At 40.6% G+C, this 25958-nt stretch overlaps 1 protein-coding gene across 3 annotated transcripts in view; it reads left to right on the forward strand.

Moving 5' to 3' along the window:
• spsb1 (splA/ryanodine receptor domain and SOCS box containing 1) overlaps positions 1-25061 on the forward strand; it is a 46166-nt gene extending 21105 nt beyond the window's left edge. For 2 of the 3 annotated variants that reach the window (XM_061672894.1, XM_061672903.1), the window contains 4 exons: positions 6201-6444; positions 18875-18917; positions 19339-20202; positions 23703-25061. In XM_061672894.1, the coding sequence (XP_061528878.1) occupies positions 19509-20202; positions 23703-23830 (822 nt within the window). In that variant the 5' untranslated portion in view covers positions 6201-6444; positions 18875-18917; positions 19339-19508 and the 3' untranslated portion in view covers positions 23831-25061. The remainder of the gene's footprint in view (positions 1-6200; positions 6445-18874; positions 18918-19338; positions 20203-23702) is intronic. The other variant, XM_061672911.1, reaches the window with a different exon arrangement.
• The last annotated feature ends 897 nt before the right edge of the window (positions 25062-25958 follow it).

Genomic DNA, 25958 nt, shown 5'->3' on the forward strand with positions numbered 1-25958 from the left:
TAGGCGATATCACACAATGTTCCCCAAAATGGCCATTCCCCCAAACTTATCACAAAATCATCCAATTTTCAAATTCTTGCTACGTTGTACGACTACTACGTGTAGGTAGAAGTGGCCTTTCCAACCAGACTTAGCCTTTTGGCAGACTGTCATTTTGGGAAAATCTCATCACTTTGCTACACATAGACAACCATTCAGATTCACACCTATGAAGAATTTAGTCTTCGATAAACCTAACATGCATGTTTTTGGAATGTGGGAGGAAGCCAGAATACCTGGAGAAAACCGACAAGCGCAGAGAGAATATGCCACACATTACACCCGGGACTGGTAAGCAGTCAGTCACATAGAGACAGACAACCATTCACACAGTCAGGTGATTATTGAACCACTAGACCATCAGTGACTCTAACTCCAAAAGTGTGTTTCAAGTTTTCTTTGGATTTTTTTTTTTTTTTTTTTTTTTTTTTGCCCAACCACCATTGAAGAAATATGAAGGCCATAGGACCGGAATCTCTGTGCATCTCTGTCGAGGCTTCTCAGGACAATATGGCTAACTCAACAATAATGATGCTGGAATGGGCAGGTACTAAGATGTATTTCTTGAGGTTATATGGCGAGAAAGTGGGGGGCGGGGGGGAACCATATGCTAACATTAGCTTACCTTCATGTTGTCTTTTTGTCACTTAGACACTGCCGTTTTCTACTCCCCAGCATTTATGATACTTTTTTTTCTTGGTTCCACCTCTTGAATAAAATATAACATAAATGAAGTAATAATTGGTTTATTTTCCATGGCAAATTCCCACACGCTGAGACAAAAGATCCTCGTTGTCCTTGATTGCTGTCAGCCTGTGTCAATCTGGCTGATGTGTTCAATGTTGCTTGGTTTTCTCATTTTTCTGCAGTACTACTATTTTTGTGAAGTGGTCAACGAACCTCCCAAAAGTGAGGCTGTGTGCTAGAAAAATGCAGCAATAGTTTGCCAGTAATTCAAAGAAGAATGGAACTCATCTTCCCTCCCACTGCATGCTCATCAGTGCCTTTGTTGCACGCGATCAAAGATGTGAACAAGGATGCATAGTTTTGTTTCAATTTATTAACAATGGTTAACTTTTTTTTTTTTTTTTTTTTTATAAACTTGCATAACCTTTAAGAATAGCACGTCTGCCTCACACTTCTGAGGTTTGGGGTTCTTATCTCAGATCATCCTTCTCGTGTTGAGTTTGCATGTTTTCTGTGGCGACTCCGGCTCCCTCCCACATTCTAAATGTATGTTACATTCATTGAAGACTAATTTAAAGTGTCAATGAGTGTCAATAAGTAAGTACCACTAGTAGTACACAGGCTCACTCTCGTGCTATGCTATTGAATCACTGACTGAGTACAGTTCAGTTGCATTTAACTTTTTAGTACAATACATTAGCATTTAATCTTTGAGAACAGTTTGTTTTTAAACTTTTATTTAGGTGCAATTTGTTATTTAACTTTTATGTAACACATTTTAATTGAACCATTATTTATTTTTATTTTTTTTTGTATTGAAGTTAAGTGTTAATGTTCAACCTGTGCATAACGATACATTGGCTTACAATATGATAAAAAAAATTTGGAATATAACCTACTAACCCTGTGAGCCAACATCGGATAAGCGCAAGAAAATAGATGGATGGAGGACTAAAACCTGTCTTGGTTTTTGATGAACACTTAGGCCTACAACACTACAATTATTATTTTTTTGGGTATGTGATGTAAAATGTTTGGCGACCACTTGGCCATTTCAATTAAAATAGACCTCTGGGAGAAATCAAACAAACTTGAAGTCGAAGGCGTTGGACTTCCAGTTTCCACTGTACAATGTCTATTCTGCAGTCCTTTTTTTTTTTATTTTTTTAAACCCAAGACATTGCTGGACTGCTTTGAATCCAGCCGGGTAGCCTGCAATGTGTTCTATAGTACAAACGGTTGGCTTCAGCAAAGGTGTTTGCATGCCATCTGACATTAAAGCGAGATTTTCAGTTAGCGGGTGAGCTTGAGCAACTCTTTCTATTCTTGCAGTGCGCTTCACCCAGCAGTTTGAAGAGCAGTGTGTGTGTGTGTGTGAGCCATCAGTTTTTGCTGCAGCAGTGCAGCACTTTGTTCTTCTCACTGCAGGAGGACATGACTTTGAGGAGCCTCGGGCCTGAATTTAACCCGCTGTTGGTGTGGTGCAAAAAAAGAATGACTTTTCTCTTCTCTTTTCTGGGCCATATTCTTTAGTGTAGCATGCATTCCAGTGTTTCACCAGCACCACTTTTTACTGACGTGATAAACTGCAGATTGCTGAATCATCACGGTGAATACCAGCCATTAATATTTGAGTTCAGCCCAATGCTACTGGCCACTGTCCTTATCAGTTGCTGTCAGTGAGTAAGCAAAACTGCAGTATTACAGTCCCAAGAGTAAACAGCCAATGCATGTTTGCATGCAGTGCTGCTATATGGCATGATTCCGCAGAGCCCACTGCACTGACACCTACAGGGAAAATGCCTCCAACAACAACTTTTTCATATCACTAGTAGCATTCTCAGCAGTGGCAGAAATCATCCACAAGAAGGGGCTCTTCTCTTTCTTGTTTTGGGTTACAACAATGCTTCCCACCCACTGTTGCACATTAGTGTGCAGCAGGAAATTATCCAATTTGGTTTCTTTTCCATATTGTGGATATATTTACACATGTTGACAGTTCATGTTTAACTCTCTGCCCAAGACACATCCGCGACAAAAAATCATCTTCACATTACCCGTTCATCTTTAAAGACAGAGGGGCCGTGAATGTGACATGATTGTCGTAAATTTAAATCGCGTTTCTGCTACCAAATTGTCACGCCGCTAGGCGCGTGTCCATGGACACACCATCGTTGCACCAGAACACCCAGCTTGTTGTCTATCAAATTGGCAAACAATTGGTAAATGTACAGCAAGCCTTGCACTTGAACAGAAATCAGGATAGGGCAGCATTTGCGCCCCACCACATATAGAGCCACACACATGGGGGCACTTAGGGTAAAAAACGGGCACGTGCCCTACAGGCGACCCCAGTTCCCCTACCTCTGCTTGTCACTGCAGCTCTGCTTTTACCATTTGCCATTGAAACGATAGCAAGTGCGTCAACAGTAGAGTGGAAGAGAAGAACGAAATAGGCAGATGAAACATAATTTACTTGGTTGTTTAATTTCACACTTGATGGGTCGGCAGGCACTCCAAAAACCCAACTATTTGAATATAAACCATTTAAAAAGTCAATTTTCCATATGACCCCTTTAAAGCAAGGTCTTAAGTATATTGCCAGAGACTGCAGCAATTTGGTAAAGAGAGCATTGCATCTCTGAAGAACCAAGCAACTGACGCTGCATGCAATCATTCACAGTAGCTGCATGCTTTTCCAGCCAGGAAGGGGTCCTTTAAATCAATGTCTGAAGTGGAGGCAGTAAGCATGTCTGCTCTACCCTCCTCCACTGTGGGAGGGCCCTGAGATATCACCCAGCTCAGCACATTGCTGCACTGAAACATTGGCTTTTTCATCAGGAGATAGGCCCAGGGGGGAGTCATTCAAGAAGCCAATAAGATGATTTGAAATTTGATAATGATTGCATTTCTTGTCATCTGTTGATAAAGTTTTAATTGTGTGTTTGAGAGTAAAAAGAGAGAAAAGCATGAATTCATTCAGTACGACCACACAGAAACTTGATCAGACGGCGTATGATTCCTAATGGCTTTGAACCCTAATGGGAACGGCCTGTTCCTTGAAACCCACTAGATGGCATTACTCGGGTCATCGGTGTTCCGATGGCACCTCTAAACTCCAAATATGGAAAACATAAGCAGTAACTTTTACACAGTCAAACGTTCAACCAAATTTTAATTATTAGTTCTCTACATCAGAGCTAGAACCGTATATATAATTCATGATTCATATTTTTTCACCAAGTTACAACACTGGAGAATAGACCCGGGCATTTTAAATCGCTTTGTTTAAGGTCATGTGCAAAGTCTGCCATATGTAAACCTACATCACCTGTAATATAGAAGGGATATTTTCCACAGAAACCACACAATATATCCTATATATTGTTTTTATATTTATATGTAAATATCATCATGGTCAATTAGTGAATTAGAGAAGTAGGCGACGGTTATTAAGAGTAAGGCAACGTATGTTTTTTTTGTCGTAAGGGGAGCGGGTCGTGCATTTGTGATTACCCCTTATAAAAAAAAAAAATATTTTTGGTACAAAATAAATGTATTATTCATCTGTTTAGAGTAATAATGCTAGATTTTGTTGAATTAACATTTGATTCATGTAGGTAATATTAGGAACAACATTAGTAACATGAGGAAACTCCATAGCCACGCGGGTTAACAATTAGCATCTGTGGCGGTATTAACTTGTTACACTTTAAGTACTGGATATCTGAACACAAATGGTGCTGCAACACATGTAGACATACCATAGAACAGTACTCTCAGTATATGCATGGTTGTTTTATACTGCCCCCAGGTAGCCAAGTGGTGCACACCAGAATGACCAATGACAATTGAAGAAAGTGTGAAAACAAAAACTGTTTTGGTCTTTTTAATGATATTTAATTATTTATGTTTTATTTCTAATATTATAGAGTGTTATTTTTTTTCATTAAAATACATTACAATTATTATTTATTTATTTTTTAGCTGCAACGGATTAATAGCGTTTGTATTCATTTTTGGGGCTGTCACTATCGAACATTGTTAGAATCGGTTGGTCTATCAATTATTCCATTCCATCCAGTAATCAAGTAATCAAATAAAACATATTTTGCATTAAATTTGATTGCAACATCTTTTTTTTTTATTATTATTACTGTGTATTAACTGATTATTGTTGTTTATTTGGTGTTCAGTTAGCATAACAGTTTATACAACTTGTACAGGTGTCATCAACCTTAAATACTCAAGGAGCCATTTGGACTGTCTCTCATAGGGGGGAGAAAAAAAACCAAACAAAAAACACCAGGTGCACAAAACCCTTCTGAAACTTAAAGTGAGCCTTGCATATATAATTTCATTTGGCCTGTATGTATGAAAAACTATGTGTTGCATTTATGAAATCAAATGTACTGCTACAGAGAACACATTTTGTTTGCACGTAACGAAAACATTTGGAACTGACAAAAGACTTGGTTGAAGCTTACATTCAAATAAAATCATCGATGTCTATTTGAGGCCTCCTCGTATTCATGAAATTAAAGCTAAACTTAAATTATCCACCTGCGGCGAACCAAAAATGCTGTCTGATTGTGTACCGTTATGATTTTATCGTGTGTGGAGAGTGCAGTCAGCTGTCAACTTGAAATAAAAAGTACAATAGGTATTTCACTTAACAATGCAAAATATATACTTGCAAAATAATAGTCTGTTAAACTATTTATTTGACCTGATTAATTAGATTTTTGCTCCTGAAGCTCAGCATACAGCGTCGGCACATCTGTGCTGTAGACGTTACCTTCGTTTTCACACGCAATTGTAAGCTTTCATCTGTGGGGCTACCTGAGAGATTTTTGTTTTGGATATAATTCATGCAGCACATAGCATTAAATGTTGTGTTTTCTTCAGAAACCTTTCTTGGATTTATCTTGAGCTACGGGGTTCAAATAGCGCAACAGATCTTGGCGCCAGGACGCACATCAGCTGGTGTGATGCATTATTTTGAGTGGCACACAAATAAAATAAAAATAACTTTAAATTGAGTACTCGTGATTTGTTTTCCAAAGTCACAGCTGAGCCACAGCAGAAGGACGAAAGAGCCACATGCGGCTCTGGAGCCGTGGATTGCACACCGCTGAGCTAGAACGTACTCTTGAGCTAAAACTCTTGTACAGTATTAGCATTCATTTGCAAGTTTGTTACTGTAACTAGCATAGGAGGGCCTACCTGCTAAAAATAAATTAACATTCGAATAAATGCAACCTGTTCTTTGATTTTACAGGATTTATTGAGCAATATTTGTTGTAACGGTCTGCATTTGTATCTGCATTGAAATGCAACACCGCAAAATGGATCATAACAAATAAAATCTGTTTCATTAAAAAGGGTTGATGGTTGACGAATCAAATGTTGTTGTTGTTGGGTTTTTTTCTCAAAAAAAAAACAAAACACGTTTTTTTGTGCCGAAATTGCAGTCGAATTCTGGAATGACCCATAATAAACCATTGGAAGACCGCACCGGTGGCGTTTGCTGTGCCTCAAGCCTTCAAAGACGACGGGGACTGGAACCGGCGACTGGAACCGGGACTGGAACGGAACGGGGAGGTCCTAACGAGCACACAGCAGCTGGGAGCACTTGACCACGTGACCCGAGATATGTTAGCTGGCGGACGTCGTCACTTCACCGAATTCGTGTCGTCCGGACTCGGATGGTCAAAGGTAAGCCGACACGGAAACACATCACAACATCAAGCGAAACCTCACCCGGGCAACGTCGTCCTTTCTGTTTAGCTGCTACTTAACGCAAGGGCTGTTGATGGTGATGGTGATGGTGGTGGTGGGGGGACGCCTTTCAACTAGCCGTTTTTATTGGTGTTTCGGGACCTCCCAAAATGTCTCGTCCTGTCATGTTGATGTTCCATTTTCACCATTATTGTCGAAGACGCACACCTGCTCGTGTCTCCAACGTCCACTTTAGACGGTGGACTCTGGTTCGCGGCCCCTTTATTCCTTTTACGAGCCCTTTGCTTTTAAACACCTCTGACTTGTCGCGAATACGTTTTGCGGCGAGGAGGCTTCATGTAGGTGTCATTTACCTAGCCCACCGTCGCTGAGTGCGAGACTGCCCATTGAAAAGATTAGCTCGTGTATTAGCTAGCATGACAAAGCGCTGCGTGTTTACTGTATTGAATGTTGAGCTAACTCGTTTATTTAACACTGCACTCCACGGTCGTGTCTGCACGAAGTGTCTTTGTGTTTCATCAGAATTGGACATTTGGAAATATCTTTTTACTTTGGAAAACAATTATAAACACAATTGCGCCCCCCCCCCCCGCCTTTGAAGTTACTGACCGCTAACTGAATCGTGATCAATTTATGTTTGTGCTTTTAATTTTGAAATAATGTCCTGATTTTGAATAAAGGGATGGAAATAAAATTTAGTTTTTCTTAAATCTCGTTCATTGCCCAATCAACAAAATAATGGTCTGATTTATGAAAATAATTGTTAGTTGCAGCCCTAATATTTAATATTTATTCTATAAAGACCAAGTTACTTTTAGGCCACTCTGGAGACTGTTGGTGCTACCATGCACTTGAGTTGAACAATTCAGACGCCAATGGTTCTGAAACTCGTGTATTCGGAGTCCAGTGGTTCTGAAATTTAAAGTACGTTACAAAGTACATACCTGCTATATATGGTGACCATCACACCAATAAATCTGACATACTAACCCAATTCCAGTACTCCACCCTACCTTGGGTTTGGGTCAGTTAAAAGCTCTGATACATCCTGCATGCCTGCAGCATTTTAGTTCTGCCGATCATTTCTCATAGAGTTTTACAGGTGAGGCAAGGCGACCTCAGCAAAATTCTTGTAGCTTGGAAGTGCGTACATTCGGTCAAAAGTATTCATCATGTGGATAATGTGGATACATCTCTGCTTTTGCAACATACAGATGGGCACCATTTCTTTGGAAATGTTCAGGTGATTGACTCCAACATTGCCTTCCACCTGGCTCCTTTCTTGTTATATGGAACACAATGTGAAAATAACTACGCTCACGTTGTCGGTTTCTTAGCTGGAATTTGTTGGGGGAAAATAGTCGCTCGAGTGGTCTGAAAAAACAACCAAATAGTCGGCAACATTAACTCTTCTTGTAAACCAGCTCCTATATGTTCGCTGCAGTTAGTGGAAGCAGTGCACATCAGCTAGTGATGATGGATGTATATTGAATTCAATAGAATTTACTTAAGTTCATTTCTGTGAAGCAGGTTAATGAATGTTGAGGTTGAAATGTAAACAACAAAGTGAGTCTTTAGGTAGTTATCGGCCTTTTTCTGGAAATGCGTCTGTGAGCAAGTTCGGCCCGCCTGTCACATAACAGTGAGGCCACTTAACATAATAACCAGCCCTACACCAAGTTCTTCACCAATGACTTGGCAGTTAGGCTGGCCGAAGTTCCTGGGCAACAGAACCACTTTTACACGGCGGGTGAATCACTATCACGTCAAAGTCTAAAGGCAAACAGAGCTACAGTGTTAGCCCGGATCAGTGTAAACTGAATGGCGTCAGCTAGTGATGGGACGAACAACACTGGTGTGTCAGCACTGTGCCGAGCGCACAAGAGTGAAATACCGTATTGGTGTGTGTATCGCTTTAAGAAAAAAGTCATATGACCGATAGAGCAAGTATGTCGTTTGGATGCGCCGCGCCAAATTGTGTTTATTTGGGGAAAAAAAACTATTGACGTGCGTATTTGTTGGATGTAGTTTTGCTTGCCCTCACCTTGTTCCACTGACTTCATGGATCGTTCCAATAAGTGTCCCCCAGTCTGGGATAATCTTGATCTTTTGACGCCAAATAAGGTAAATCGATTTCTCCTTTCGACATTGTTCACGGTTAGTTTTTAAATTAATTATGGTCCAGTGACCCAAGTGAGGATGAGCGGTAAAGAAAATGGATGGATGGATGGATAGATGTTTGTACTCTTTTTCTGGTAAAAGGTTTGAATTGTTTTCAGATAAATGTACTTTTTATTTTATTGTAGGTGAAATGTCAGCTCTGCTCCACAGAGCTATCTTACATCCATAAGAGCACTTCATCATACTTTTGTTCATAAACTAACGATTAACAAAGAATTATTTCTAAAATATTTGTTAGGGCACAATCTCTGGAAACCTCTTACGAAGGTTGAGGAGAACAAGATACCCTACCCTCTAATACTACAGCCGATTCCATAATTGAAGTCCAGCGCCACCTGGCTGAGAGCAACACACCCAGAACACAAGACCCGTTACAATATTGGTAAAATACACAGAAAACATATCCACACCTTTATCAACTCGCACTTAAATTTTTATGCTCACCATCTTTATCTGTACCCTGTGAAAGAGTTTTTTCCTAAGGCAGGAGAAGAGGAGAAATAACCTTGGAGCAAAGAAACTTCAAAAACCATTGTTCCTCAATAAAAAAGCATAAAGGAATCCCATTTTTTAGTCTTTTATTTCGTATGATTCAACGCTTATTTTTAACTTATGTATGGAATTTTGTTAACGTGTTAACAATTGTATTAGACAAATTTGCTATATTTTACAAAACCACTCATTTTAGCATTTACACAAACAAGGTTTTAAGCAAATTTTAAACTCTTCCCATAAACAACTCCACAAACAAATTGAGCAAATGAAATTATACAATGATGAGAACATATTTTAAGTAAAGGACTAGCGATTAAACATTTCACAGGCTGATGATGGGTTTGCAGCAAGTAATCTTTTCCATCTTATTTCCATTTTGTTTATCTGGAATGATTTTTAGAACTACTGCAGGGGTCACTTTTGAGTGACCAACACAGTGTCAATACAGTGCGGACACAGTTTGTGTAGTATGTCAATACACTCCTTGAGGTATCATCATCCCATCACTCGCTTTAAAGTTATAATTATCTTTGGCTAACTGGTCTATGTAGGGGGATATTTGTTTTTGGGGAAGTCATGTGCCACACAATTACATTACATGAAAAGTACAATTCTGTGAATTTGTGATGAAATTCTGCATCCACCAGTGATAATGGGAAAGGACTCTCTTTTTGGCACTAGTTGTACATGTGATAACAGCTTTTCTGACATACTCGATTGCTCCCTGTAATTGTATGCAGAGGGGTGGGGGTTGTTTTGGCGACATGTCCACGCGATACAAAAATGCTTTCATTGTCTTTAGGCTGAAGGCGCTTGTTTGTTTTTCACACTCGGGGCTTTGCTTCTGCTTGTAGAAGCAAGCCGTTGTCTAACTCAAACCTGCAAACACTCGCCGAGCGAGTTGGAAGAGGAGATGGCCAAATGCTGGCAAGATAATGTCCACTGGTTGTCTTTCTAATGAAAGCCAGGCATCCCATTGGCAATATTTGTCAGTAGTATGTTGAGCGAAATTGGGCTGCAGCACTGCACAAGGTATACTTTTATACAAATAGTTGGGTCTCTGGAGTGTCTCCCACCTATGCATGCATCTTCAAACATATTTAACGTCTTTAGGAAAACAAATCACAGATAACTTTACTGGATCTTTACTTATCTGCCTATTTCTGAAAATGTGTCAGAGAATTCTGAATTTTGGTAATGGGGTATACAACCAACTCCCCATTCAGGAAAACGGGTCAAAGCACATTCTTCTGGCACGGGTAAGATGTCTTCAAGAGCTACCAAAGATGACAATATCCCATGTTTAGGCTTTGTCTATATATATTATATATTTGTATAAATAAATGATATCCATGTATTTAACTTTTGTTCAAAGACACTAGGCATAAATAAAACAACATGTTTGGCTTCAAACCGTCATGTCAGCAACCCGTAGTGATACTCGTTATCCGACCATACACAGGAAGTCCGCTAAGCTGTTTTCCGGGTTTGGTCATGTGGCGTTCCGCATATAGCAGATTGTGTTGTCACAAATTGGCTAGTTCACATCGTAATAATCCCCACACAGAGTTTCGCTGCACATGACTCTTCAGCGAGACTGGCCGAAAATCCACTACTTTCAAGCAAGGTCAAGGCTATATGATCTGAAATACTACAATAATTAGAGCTGTTCAATTAGTTTTGTTGTTTGCACAAAATACTACAATAATCAGAGCTGACTTGAGTTTTGCTGTTTGCACAAATTAACATTAGCTACTGGTAAGTGGCGCATACTTGATTGCTTTTTGAAGTTTTTGACATGACCACAGTGAGTATTTGTGTTTGGCAATGTGTTCATGCCCTGCATGCATGGATCAGCACACCATAGTGTATCTAGTGTATGAAATGCTGCATCCACGAGTAAAAATTATTTCATTGTCTTTATGGGTGCTGGCTTTTTACACCCTGGGCTCTGCTGCTAAAGTTAAAGCCGCTTTCCTAGTCCCATTGCCCTAGCACCAACCCTGGTTGTCATGGTAACGAAAGCCGGACTCACCGTTGGCCCAGCAGTATTCTGGGCAGGTTATACAGTCGCTCACTTTGATGGGGCAGCCCCTGTCCCCCTTCAAAGTGACTCCCAATTACACCAATATGTAGCCTCCTCAAGAGAGTGAGACCTCCGCCAAAACTGACCAGTCATGATGAGCTCTTTTTACGCAACTTGTTAAAGCCAGGATTTTTACTCCTTTTTCTGGATACTGTTCTGCGTTCTCAGTAAATAGCACATGTGGAAGGAGGGGTACTAAGTGGTCCTGCCAGTAGGCCGCCTTTGGGAAGTTTCAAGCTTCTTTCACAGTTTCAGAGTCTGACACAGTTTCTTCAAAATTGGCATATCAAAGTTGTATCAACTGTTGACCCAGCATTTGTCAGCCTGTGCCTTTCACACTGAACACAGCAAGGTTGGCATATGGCCACGATGGTGCGCTTTCACACAGCCATCACGGAAAGCTAAACTTTGCGCCAATGTTTCAGCATGCCACTATTCCCTGTCATGCTGATGCTGCTCTAGCTCTGTTACACAATGATACTGCCTTGGAAGCTGGAAAATTGCTGTCTCCCTGTGAATCTGTAAAAGAGACGATTAAAACAATCAGTTCGTCTTAGTTGAATGATAGGGCTGCACAGTATATTGTTTGAGCATCGTCATCGCGACGTACGTGTGCGCAATAGTCTCATCGCCGGGTCCGCTGCGATCTTGGTGTTCTGTAATATACAGTGAATCAACTAATATTAAAAGTGACCAGCAGAGGGACCTGTTTGGACATGCAAATAAAATTTGCACCCATGTTGCGGTAAATTATAACGCTTCAGACAACAGACGACGCAGCCCAGCGTGTTGTATACTTATCTGCTTTGATGATAACTATGAAAGAGGATGTGGGGAAACAATGTACACCTGCTGTATTTCCTGTTTCCCTCTTCAGAATGAAACTACTGTAGGCAGGCATGTCGCAGCTGCGTGGGTGAGCATGGTGCATTCAGGGACACTGTAAATGGGACCAAAAATGGTCCGTGATTCTTTTGTAATGCATAATTGTACAAATTGATTGCTAGGAAAATTATTTGTATCAGAATAATCTTTTTGCTTTAAAACGCTGTATAATCACAGTGGATAATATGGAATTTATTTTGTTTAGCAATATAAGCGTAGATAAGATAAAATAGTTTATAGTCAGCCAGAGCTGCTGGGAATGCAGTTATTAATCTAATTTCACCACCATTGATGTCATAGCCTGTTGTGTTTTTGTTTGCATATTAAGAACTACAGTCCTGTTTTTGTTCTAATTTCTCATTTAAAAAAAAAAAAAAAAAAAACACAGTTAAGCGACGTGTTTTTCCTCATGTTTTTGAGATTGTAGAGTGAAAGCTGCAGCTGGCTTCGAGTTTGGACTGAATGGTGGTGACAATGGTGAAATGAAATACCAGTATTTTGAGGGTAATAGCCTGTCAGCAACACATATTGTGGGGGAAAAAAAACAACTATGAACTAGTTCATTTTTGGACTGGTGAACTTATAGTTCAAAATTTAGAATTATGAGCTATTAACTGAACTAGTTCATTTTTGGAATGTTGCACTGAACTTTGAATTTGCATGGAAAATGAACTTTCCCAACACTGGTTCTGTATTCTCTCAATATATATCGCAGGATTAAAAAAAAAAAATAAAAAAATAAAAAATCGCAATGTCCCTCCAGCAGCCCGCGACCCTAGTGAGGATAAGCAGTAAGGAAAATGGATGGATTTTTGCCAAAATTGTGCGGCCCTAGTTAATGCTGAGGCTGCATATTCAATTTCATGATTTGGGATTTGCATCCCAGTGATTATTAGCCTTCTGTCATACTTTTTTTTTTTACTTAGTACGTCAACCAAAGCAGTTCACAACTTTTGAGTCAATCTACTGGCCTTAAAATAAAATATCAATTTGCAAAAATCTGATTTCCCTTAGTCCCCCAAAAGCCTCTCCTCCCTCTGAGTATTAACTTGTATCAACTTCCATAGAAATAATGTAAATATGAAATTTAAAATGCTCATCAATTTCAGTATAATAAAAAGAGCTGTCAAACTGCATGGCTTTGCTGTTCCATATCTTCTGTTAAACACCGCAGTGACCGCCCCCCCTCCAGCTCTCTCGTGGAGTTGCACAGGGGGAGGCAAGGTGACTTCAAAATATTTGCGGCTTGGAAGTACATACCTCAGGTCAAAAGTTTCAAACATGTCGATAAATAACTGATTTTGTAACTCATAAATTGGCACCATTTCTGGCAATGTTCAGGTTGAGTGACTCTTTGAATGCCTTCCATCAGGCTCCTCTCTTGTCATACAGAAAACAACGTGAAAGTGATGCCGCTCTTGTTGCCCATTTCTTAGCGGCACTTTTTTGTTAATCGATGAATCGTTAAATTTCTTAATGTTCTAAACTCCTGTTTTTATGCCAGTTCTACACTAAGATGGATGCTGTCAGCACTGGTCTGCGTGGCTGTATCTCCACTCCCCATTTTTTATTTCATTACTTTTTTGGGTCTTATTTAGAACACAAAGCAATCATCAAATTAAGTCATTAAGCACCTCCCTACGACTAACAAACAGACAGCACTACAGCATCAGTTTAGACTGCTCAGTTTTAACATCTCCAGTTCGGATGACTTTGCAAACCTTGCGTACTCAGCAGGTAAACAAGCAGACGAAGGGCATACATTCTGATTGGCCCAGAGAAAATTCTGCCTGAGAATCCAGAGCAGTGTTTCCTTGGCCCAGCAAATCCATTCAGCTCTTTCTCTTTCATCTTAATCAATCCCAAACCAACTCAGGGGCCCAAGAACACCAACCAGCATAGGCCAGGATCCTAGCCCAAATACACCCCTCCAACAAAACATATTTTTCAACCGGTATGTTTATTTTGTTGTTTTTCTTCTGTTGGATGTTGTTTTATTGTTTTTGTCGTAATGTGGTGCTTTACCAAGGAGAGTGGAAATTGTGTAAGCACCAACAGTGTGTAAATTAACATGTTTTAGTCTTTCTGAATGCTGGACAGCCATTCAAAAAGATTGTTTACATTCAGATGCTGGTCACCCGCCGCTTGCTTTTTCATCCCCCCTGTTTTCCAATCATTGAGGAGACATGACCCACTTAAATGGTTGCTTACTTGCATTAGAAAGAAGACGAGCTAAGGCCCTTCTCAATGAACTCTTGTCTACAATTCAATTTAGAGGCCTTCCCAGCAGCACATTTCCACATTACCCAGTCCTGTTGCAATCCATGCCCAAAAATCATGTGATGTGTTTGTCAAAAAAAAACTTGATAAGTCTCATTTACAGCTAAAAAATAAAAAAAAAAACATACCATATTTTCTGCACTATAAGGCACACTTAAAAGCCTTGAATTTTCTCAAAAATCGACGGTCCCCCTTTTAACCCGGTACTCCTAATGTGTGCACTGAGTTCCAAAAAAATAAATATACGATTTTGGTAAGCGCGCCGCTTGATTGACTGTCGGACCATTTCCCGGCGTCATAGGGACGTAATACGTAGACTACGTACGCTGGCGGCGATAAACCTATGAGAGAACATTATGTAAAGCTACGTACAGCACGTACGCTTACCTCCGCTACGCCTCCGGTAGGTATACTGTACTACCGGTATGCTGCAAAACATTTGTTTGGCTAAGGACCCCCGAAAATGGCATCAGCGAAGAGACGTGCTTACGAGGCACAATTCAAACTACAGGCTATCAGTTACGCGGTTGTAAATGGGAATAGAGCAGCTGCGTGATAATTCAAAATCAAGCACAAGAACAGCCGGCCAGGAGAAGCGTCTCTACAGTCACCATTCGAGTGAAGGCATTAATGATAGCACAAGACATGAAGATCGAACACTTTCAAGGAGGTCCATCTTGCTACTTTCGTTTTATGAAAAGGCGCCATCCGCGCAAGGACTACTGTGGCGCAGCAACTGCCAGCGAACTCCAACCCGGCAACGAAACTGACTTCGACGAGTACGAGAGGGAACCCGGCATGTTTGATGCCGAAATTGCCCAGCTGTTCAATTCAGATACAGAAGATGAGGACTTCGATGGATTTGTGACAAAAAAAATTATTTTATAAAAAAAAAATGCGTTTTTTTTAAATGCGTAGTTTTAGAGTAGTAGAATAAAGATGTAATGCACCTGTGTGCTTCTACCTCTGCTCTCTGTCACCCTATGTTCCTGCCTCTTCTGAAAATAAGTGTTCACTACAGCCATTTGCATCCTTTTTGCAAAGTCTACCACCATCTGTTCCTCCAAGTTCCTTTCCTGGATGCCGTACTTGCCCATCACTTCTTCATCACCTGTGTTTCCTTCATGTCCATTACAATCTGCACCAATCACAACTCTCTGTCTGGGATGCTCAGAACAGAATTTCTTTCACCTCTAGGTCGCATCCTACCTGTGGGGCATAGCCGCTAATTAAATTATACATAACGCCCTCAATTTCAAGTTTCAGCCTCATCACTCGATCTGATACTCTTTTCACCTCCAAGATATTCTTAGCTAACTCTTCCTTTAAAATAAGCCCAACTCCATTTCTCTTCCCATCTACACCATGGTAAAATAATTTAAACCCTGCCCCTAAACTTCTAGCCTTACTGCCTTTCCACCTGTTCTCCTGGACACACAATACATCAACCTTTCTCCTAATCATCATGTCAACCAACTCCCAAGATTTTCCTGTCATAGTCCCAACATTCAAAGTCCCCACATTCAATTCTAGGCTCTGTGCTTTCCTCTTCTCTTTCTGCCGAAGAACTCTCTTTCCACCTCTCCTTAGTCTTCGCCCTGCAGGTTAACTGTGCCGGTGGCGGACGTTGTTAAGCTGGGCCACGACCGAGCCGGTATGGAATTCTTTAGATGAATGCTCATTTGTTTGGCCAAGCTTTAAGCCGGATGCGCAACTCTCAACATTTATCCGGGCTTGGGTTTGCACTGGCTTGTGCCCCCCATAGAGCTCCATTGTTGACGGTCATGAATGAAAAATCAATTTAATTATTTAAAAATATCTATTCAATCAGAAAGGAGAGTACACTGACACTTTTAGGTTGCCGTGTTTTGGCTACAGGTTTTCCTTGCGAGGCCAAAAGTATAACCCAGGTCTGTTTTGCTCCTGTCGCGATACCATAAAATGCATAAATCCACACTGGCTGGGAACATTTTGCCTCCGATCTTTTCTCGTAGTTAATCTGCCACAATGTGTGTTGAATGAATCTTTCACATCTTTATTCATTCTGCCATCTGTATTCATTCTGCGTTGACCATAAACGAAGTTTAGACATTGTGATTTTTTTTTTTTTAAGTAAATGCAGTGTTGCTGTATCGCAGCTCTTATCAGAATAAAGTAAGTTTGTACTATGATATTCTTTGATTTGTTGTGATTCAAATCCGCAAATTCTGATTTGGTGTTTTTTTGTTTTTTTTTGGGGGACAGACTCGAATGCCAATTCTAGTCTCCACCAATTTGTCCAATATCCCACTACATTCCCAGTCGTAATGAGCTACTGGGAATGTTTTGATCAATTTGTAGACAACCTGTGTGTCAAATGTGCAGACTTCAGGCTTGAGTTGGTTTCAGTGGCTAACACTTAGCGTTTTGTTCAAACATTTTCTGCATATGTTCTTAGGGGTCATGTTTATTTTTGTGTATCAGGGGATTTGTTGAAGTGTCACAAGGGCACCAATTCAATGCAAGAAAAATGGGGAAACCACTTGAGTACAGATTGGTGCTCAAAAAGGCTTTTTGAGGTTCCTGTGGCAAACTGTAGGCTCATTCACAGAGCCCAAATTGTGATGCTGGAGCCTATTGACACACTGAAGTATTGGAGGCTTAACCCCACTGTTAAATCTCTCGGAATATGTACTATATACAACCCCAATTCCATTGAAGTTGGGACATTGTGTTAAACAAATTAAAACAGAATCCAATGATCTGCAAATCATGTTGCAACCTATATTTAATTGAATACACTACAAAGACAAGATATTTAATGTTCAAACTGATAAACCTGATTGTTTTTAGAAAATAATCATTAACTTAAAATGTTATGGCTGCAACATGTTCCAAAAAAAGCTGGGACAGGTGGGGAAAAAGACTGAGAAAGTTGAGGAATGCTCATCAAACACCTGTTTGGAACATCCCACAGGTGAGCAGGCTAATTGGGCACAGGTGGGTTCCATGATTGGGTATAAAAGGAGCGTCCCTGAATTGCTCAGTCATTCACAAAGATGGGGCGAGCTTCACCTCTTTGTTAACAAGTGCATGAGAAAATAGTTAAACAGTTTAAGGACAATGTTCCTCAACGTACAATTGCAAGTAATTTAGGGATTCCATCATATCAAAAGGTTCAGATCAATCACTGCATGTAAGTAGTAAGGCCAAAAACCAACATTGAATGACCTTCGATCCCTCAGGCGGCACTGCATCAAAAACCGACATCAATGTATAAAGGATATCACCACATCGGCTCAGGAACTCTTCAGAAAACCAATGTCAGTAAATACAGTTCGGCGCTACATCTGTTAAGTGCAACTTGAAACTCTACTATGCAAAGCAAAAGCCATTTATCAACAACACCCAGAAACGTCGCCGGCTTCTCTGGGCCCGACCTCATCTAAGATGGACTGATGCAAAGGGGAAAAGTGTTCTGTGTTCCGACGAGTCCACATTTCAAATCGTTGTGGGTTTTTTTCAGCAAGACAATGCCAAACCACATTCTGCACGTGTTACAACAGCGTGGCTTTGTAGTAAAAGAGTGCGGGTACTAGACTGGCTTGCCTGCAGTACAGACCTGTATCCCATTGAAAATGTGTGGCGCATTATGAAGCATAAAATATGACAACGGAGACCCCGGACTGTTGAACAGCTGAAGCTGTACATCGAGCAAGAATGGGAATGAATTCCACCTACAAAGCTTCAACAATTAGTGTCCTCAGTTCCCAAACGTTTATTGAATGTTGTTAAAAGAAAAGGTGACGTAACACAGTGGTCAACATGACCCTGTCCCAGCTTTTTTGGAACGTGTTGCAGCCATAAAATTCTAAGTTAATAATTATTTGCTAAAAACAAGGAAGTTTATCAGTTTGAACATTAAATATCTTGTCTTTGTACTGTATTCAATTAAATATAGGTTGAACATGATTTACAAATCATTGTATTCTGTTTTTATTTAACACAACGTCCCAACTTCATTGGAATTGGGGTTGTAGGTTGTACATATGAAAAGCATGTCAAAGTTCCTCACTTGCTGGAGGGAGAGCTGGAACTGGGATACTCTACAGACAGATGGCAGTATCTAAAAATTGTTGCAGACCAAGGTATTCAAGTGAATAAAGGCAACCTCACGCATCTCACGAGGTCAGGAATATCTTTTGCGGCAAGTGTGAACACACATTGTCAGTTCTGTATTATGTCATGACTAGTTTGGCATGTTCTCTATAAATTGTCATAAATCTTCTACCACACGAATTCTCAAACATCTGTGGTCTACAGACCAAAGCCCCCCCCCCCTCCTCCTAATCCTATTGCCAATTAAACATAATACAAGTATGCCTAAATGCCATAGGATTTTTTTTCTTTTTCTCTTTATTTCTTTAACATTTCAACTCCAATAATCATGACCTGTTTAAAAGAAAAGAACTCAACCAAATCCTCTTCTTTTCGTTTCAGCTTGTCCCGTTGGGGGTCGCCACAGCATGTCATCATTTTCCATGTAAGCTAATCTTCTGCAGTTTCCTCTCTAACACCAACTGTCCTCGTGTCCTCCCTTACTTCACCGACAGTATCGACCTTCTATTAGGTCTTCCTGTGCAGAAGTACCTGTAATGAAAGCACATGGCATCATGTAATTTTTAACAGTGAGATGTCACTATTCTTATCTAGTGCTGGTATACTGTGCAACCCCAGTATAAAGTTGAAACAATGGCTGAGTTTCCAATGGGATGGGAAGCCACTGGTCATAATAAAGGCAAAAAACAAATGTTCAGGATTATTGAATGCAAAATGGTGTAGTGAACTGTGGTGAGCCTAACTTTTTTTTTTTTTTTTTTTTTTTTTTTTCCTTTCCCCCCTCTCTCTCTCCCCCTTTCTTCTCCTCCCTCTCCACCACCTTCTCATCCCATCTTCCCCGGTAGGCTGTAAAAACCTCATCTTGACCTTCTGAAACGAGACAGAGGAGCAAAAACCTGCCTCTTGGATTGCATGAGCACGAGAGAAGACCAAAGCTTAACTACTCCCCCAGTGGACTTTGAGGAGGGGGGAGTAGGAAGAAGACGACATAGTCACTGCCATTACTACCCATAGTATGGGGCAAAAAGTCCCAGGTGGCATTAAAACTATTGATATGCGAGATCCAGCGTTCAGCCCCCTGAAGCTGGAGCTCCAGGCCTTGAATCACACCAAGCCTTCTCGACTAGACCTGCTGCTGGATATGCCGCCTGCCAGCGTGGACATCCAGGTCCAGCACTCGTGGAACAACGACGACCGCTCGCTTAATATCTTCGTCAAGGACGATAACAAGCTGGTTTTCCACAGGCACCCCGTGGCGCAAAGCACGGACGCCATCCGGGGCCATGTTGGCTATACAAGGGGACTGCATGTGTGGGAAATCAGCTGGGCCATGCGTCAGAGGGGCACACATGCTGTGGTCGGTGTGGCAACAAGTGACGCTCCACTACACTCCGTGGGCTACACTGCGCTGGTGGGAAGCAACAGTGAGTCCTGGGGTTGGGACCTGTGCAGGAGTAAACTCTACCATGACAGCAAGAATCATTCTGGAAAAACGTACCCGTCCTTCCTCGAGCCAGACGACACCTTCATCATACCGGACTCCCTCTTGGTCGTTTTGGACATGGACGAAGGGACTCTGGGTTACATTGTGGATGGCCATTACCTGGGGGTGGCCTTCAGAGGATTAAAGGGACGGAAGGTATACCCAGTGGTGAGCGCTGTGTGGGGACACTGTGAAATACGAATCCGGTACATAAACGGACTTGACCGTAAGTATAAGCTGCTGACATTTACATTGATTTGCTCTGTGTATAGCTTTAAAGGACCTATAGCGTCCAGATGGCCTATATTTCACAGGCAAGTTCTCTGTATTTTCTGCCCAAGAAAATGAAACTGGCAGCCGTTTCCGATAATATATATTCCACTAATAATGACTAATTGCCCTGTGTTGAAGCCTCTTTACATTGTCAAACGTGTGATGTCATTGACAGAACTGGAGACTATTTTGCGTCATAGTCTGTGGACAAAAATGTTCTGTATTATAAAGTACATGGTAAATGGAGTGCACTTATCATACCAAGGCAGCTGCCATGCCCACTGGGAGTAAATTAGCGTTCAGTGTGTAGTCCAAGGACACTTCCACAGTGGAGAGTCCGAACCAGGATTCGAACATGCGACCCTTCGGTCACTGGCAACCCACTCTACCAATTGAGCCACAGCCGCCCTAAATTGGCAGTATTATCATATTTTGTGTATCGTCGCTGTCGGGCGGAATTACCCCCCCACGTCCAAAATAACGTTTCACGGGAGGGAAAAAAAGCCATCTTGCTTGAATTTCCAAACAGCGTTTTGTTCAAGTTGGTGATATACAGTGGGTATGGAAAGTTTTCAGACCCCCTTAAATTTTTCACTTTGTTATATTGCAGCCATTTGTTAAAATCATTTCAGTTAATTTTTTCCTCATTAATCTACACACAGCCCCCCATATTGAGAGAAAAAAACATATTTGTTGAAATTTTTGCTGATTTATTAAAAAAAGAAAAACTGAAATATCACAGCCATAATATTCAGACCCTTTGCTGTGACACTCATATTTGACTGTGCTAGTGCTGTCCATTTCTTCTGATCATCCTTAAAATGGTTCTACACCTTCATTGGAGTCCAGCTGTGTTTGATTATACTGATTGGACTTGATTAGGAAAGCCACACCCCTGTCTATATAAGACCATACAGCTCACAGTGCATGTCAGAGCAAATGAGAATCATGAGGTCAAAGGAACTGCCTGAAGAACTCAGACAGAATTGTAGCAAGGCACAGATCTGGCCAATGTTAAAAAAAAAATACTAATAAATTCTGCTGCTCTTAAGGTTCCTAAGAGCACAGTGGCCTCAATCATCCTGAAATGGAAGACATTTGGGACAATCAGAACCCTTCTTAGAGCTGGCCGTCGGGCCAAACTGTGCAATTGTGGGAGAAGAGCCTTGGTAAGAGAGGTAAAGAAGAACCCAAAGATCAGTGGCTGAGCTCCAGAGATGCAGTCGGAAGATGCGAGAAAGTTCTAGAAAGCCAGTCACCAGTCAGGGATTTATGGCAGAGTGGCCCGACGGAAGCCTCGCATCAGTGCAAGGCACATGGAAGCCCGCATGGAGTTTGCTTAAAAAAAAAACCAAAAAAAAAAACACCTGAAGGACTCCAAGATGGTGAGAAATAAGATTCTCTGGTCTGATGAGACCAAGATAGAAATTGTTCGTTTTTGTTCATTCTAAGTGGCATGTGTGGTGAAAACCAGGCACACCTCATCACCTGTCCAATACAGTCCCAGCAGTGAAGCATGGTGGTGGCAGCATCATGCTGTGGGGGGTGTTTTTCAGCTGGAGGGACAAGACGACTGGTTGCAATGGAAGGAAAGATTAATGCGGCCAAGTACGGGATATCCTGGAGGAAAAGCTTCTACAGAGTGCTCAGAACCTCAGACTGGGCCGAAGGTTCACCTTCCAACAAGACAATGGCCCTAAGCACACACCGTCCAGAAAGCCTTTGATACATCACAAAACACTTGTAAAACATCATCTTCGCAAACTCTTTTTCAAAGATAAGCGACGCAATCAATACGAGCTGACTAAACCAATGTATATAATCGGAAATGAATCTGCACGCACTTACTTCCATGGTTCATGGAGCTGGCTTCTGCGACGAAGCATTACAGTGATTGATTTTAACAAAACAAGCCTACTCAAATGTATCTTAACTTAACAATTTTTACTCTTCTAAAAAACATCCAGACTTTCAATATAGGTGACCGTTGGACAGAATAGGGAAATAGACTGTTTTACAACAATTCCAAGACATTTTGAGCGTTAATAGATTTGTTCTTAAGCTATTTTCATCACTTTAAATGGGCTAATATTGCATAAAAATAACAGATGAAGTTGGGACATAGGGACGTATCAATTTGTGAAGCAACAAAGAACACGTACTCGTAGTAAAAGTAAATATCCTCATCCTCTGTCACTGACGTCACCAGGCTCACGCAGGTATTAGACTAAATGTGGGTGGGCCAAAATCCGGCGTAAAATAAAATATTGGGGGGGGGGGGTTGGGGACTAAAATTACTACTTAGTCTACTTTTGGGGGGATTTTTTTTTTTTTGTGGACATTGTTTTAAGTCCAGAATGATAGAATAAGTGCCAGTGTTCATATTATTAGATGGGTCCTTTAATACAATTCAATGGGAGCTTTTGTATTTGCAGTTCAGAAATGGTCACACATTTGCTATTACTGGTGAGAAAGCAACAGCTGACTTGTAACTCATGTAATACCAAACATGTGACTGGCACATAATCATGTATACGTACAATGACCAAAAATATTGGCATGCTGACTGCGGCAGTGTCCACCAGGGCTGTTGCCTTTGAATTAAATGTTCATTTCTTGGCCATAAACAGTCTCCACAGGTGTAACTAAAACGCCCCCAATTTGTCATTGTTGTTACAGTGCTGTCTTTTTTTAAATGGCTTCTTCTGGTTGGCTTAAATGCAATATTTTATGTTTAATATATACTTAGTAGAGCATTTTCGTGCAGTAATTGATGTGCCATTGCCAATACTTTTGGTGCAGACAGATTTTTTATTTTTAGATATATTGATTTAAATATGAATGGTACAATTCATCAGGCTGGATTTAATGTTTTAGTGGATGATGCTGTGTTTTAACTAATTTGTAAAACACGGCACATTCTTCAAGGGGACATTCTGCCAAACCAACCCACGTAACCAATGTAATATTGGCTCTGTGGTGCCTCAGTAAACGTGAAATATGAATTAAAATCGTCCACGCGTTCCTGAGTTCCAGACGTTTGTCTGCTGAGAGGCCTGAAATCAGGTCATCCAAATTTCTCGAGCTTATCTGTGGAAGAAAGATCTCCGCCTTCCCTGTCCACTCCCAAGCCAGCGCTGTCAAAAAACACATGTGGTCTCTCAAGTACATCGTCTACACGGAGGCAACCAATCAGAGGAAAGGGGGCGGTCTTAGCCAAATATTGACAAAGAGGATACAAAACTGGGTCAAACAGAAATAGCGGTCAGAGGGGCCTTTTCTCGACACTCATGACAATTGTTTTTGTTTTTTGTGGGTTTTTAAAATAATTTTTTTTAAATGAAACTGACAATTTTGTACTAAGTCCATTTTAGAGAGTCACTCTATGGAGTTGTAAATAGCCAAAATACGGGACCTTTAAACAGATGCCTGTTTTCCTTTTTTCCTCCCCAGCTGAACCTCTTTCTCTGATGGACCTGTGTCGTCGCTCGGTGCGGGTGGCTCTAGGGAGAGAGCGTCTGAGTGAAATCCACAGGCTGCCCTTGCCGGCCTTTCTCAAGAACTACCTGCTCTACCAATGACGGCACGTTCAAGTTCGATAGCACACCCCTCCCCTTCGCCCTCTCTCCTTTCCTCTTGTCCTTCTCTGGGATCTTTCTTGGGTTGAACTTGTTTGACAGCATTTCTGAAGCCTGTTGGGCAGTCTGGGTCTCAAAGATGTTTCAACAAGTATGCTTCTTTCATAGTGGCTGGACTCCTTTTTGAGATTCTTATCCTATTTTAATGACTTGTTCCAGTTGTACTCTACTTTAAAAGATATCAGGAATCACTGAGCTCTATGCACATGCTGATGGGGGAAATATGCCTTGACAGTCAAACCAATAGTGGTCAGTATCTCTCACGTAAAGCTCAAGACTTTTGGTAAATTCTTTTATATTTTTTGATTGCAATAAATAACAAATTTGCCAATGGACGTAAAGTGCAAAGTTGCAGTTATAAAATGGCCACAAGATGGCAGCATTTTCACGCATCATGCAAGCAATAGCATGAGACGAGCTCCAGTTCACCCAACGATCCCAGCGAGGATAAGCTACAGTATAGAAAGGCTGGATGGAAGCTGTCTTTTTAAAAAAGAAATTATTTTTAAATAGATGCAGACGTTTGTGGTTGCAACTGAACTGAGATGCTGACCACTCCAGTGAGACTGTTATGTAGCGAGACATTGACCCAGTATCTCCTGCTCACACTCAAGGCATCTGATAGGAACTACTGCATCAGCTGGAATCTTCTTAAATATGTCACTGTGATCATTTGTAGCATGTATCTTCAAGAAATGTTTCTCTTTGCAATCACATTGGTTTTTTTAGTCTCCGTTTGGTTTCTTAGTGCCATTTTGGCTTGTATTGTTCTTAAATCAACTGTCACAAATTAGCTCACAAAGGAAAAACCAGATCGTTAAAGATGTCTGAATGGAACTGGCACATATCAGGGCACGTGTTTTGCTAAGTGGGAAAGCAGTTTGATTTGTGCATCAACAACACCGTAGACTTATGGCGCCATGATAGACAGAACGACAATCCACAAAGTGATGCGCTGTCGTACAATGTTCTGTGCTGCCAACATTTTCAAATGCCATATAGTACAATCGCATCAGATCTGTTGATTCTGCTGTCTCTGAACTTCCAGCTCTGTGATCTTCTACAGTCAGCACTTCATGTGCCACAACTGTCTTTATCTTACTGCTTGCATTTTATTTGTACTTCCTGATGTAGATTTGTTTGTATGTATCTATTAAAGATTATTTCCCATTGAGCCGGGCATCATTTTCTTTGTGTTAAAAGGATATTTTAAATGGAATAGTTGGAGTACATGAGTGAATTTACAAGGTGCACATCATTACAGAATTTTGGTTTCACAAGTGTCATAAGCTACAATATGCGCTGGTGCACAAAGGCAACTTGTGGGGAAGGTGATGACTGACTGACTGACTACTACTTTTTTTTTTTTTTGCCTTTATACACCACCATAATATATTATAAATTAAAAATGATACAATATAAATAAAACAGATCTGATTGAAGTGCAGAATCTGGGAAAATGGAAGGAAGGAATGCTTTTTAATCCAAAATATACACAATTTTCAAAAGTGCTTGTTCAAAGTGACACTTGTTTTTTTTTGGGGTGGGGACGCATGAAGTCTAACTATAATCTTTTGGGGTCTTATCCATTATGTTGAATTGTGTTATTTGATGAGAGAACATTTCTGAAGTGGGTAAATTACTCCTCATTTTCCTATAGATGTACATAAGAGTTATGGTAACAAGAGTTTGATACCTGACCTTAAAGTATATGGTGGTCAAATTCTATAAAATAGTGTGTGGATATTACTGTAGTTAAATTAAAATGGTGAAAATTCACAGAAGTTTAAAAAAAAATAGACTCAAAGTTTATATATGTTGCAATGGAACGCCTTGTGCTAAAATTAGATAAAATATAAACTGTTTCTTTGCTGTTGTAGTATGTAGTAGTAATTTCACAGATAGTGGTTAAGTGTTTATATGAGTTTTACAAAGGCCTGAAAAGTTAAACTCCATTGTACATGATAGCAGGCATACAATAATTATGATTGGATGGAGTGTCCCATCATCCAATGTACAAATAGCTGCACGTTTCATATTTGCTCACTTGGTGTCAGCAGCTCCGGTGTCT

This window comes from Phycodurus eques, chromosome 1, assembly GCF_024500275.1.
Source record: "Phycodurus eques isolate BA_2022a chromosome 1, UOR_Pequ_1.1, whole genome shotgun sequence".
Classification (NCBI taxonomy): Eukaryota; Metazoa; Chordata; class Actinopteri; order Syngnathiformes; family Syngnathidae; genus Phycodurus; species Phycodurus eques.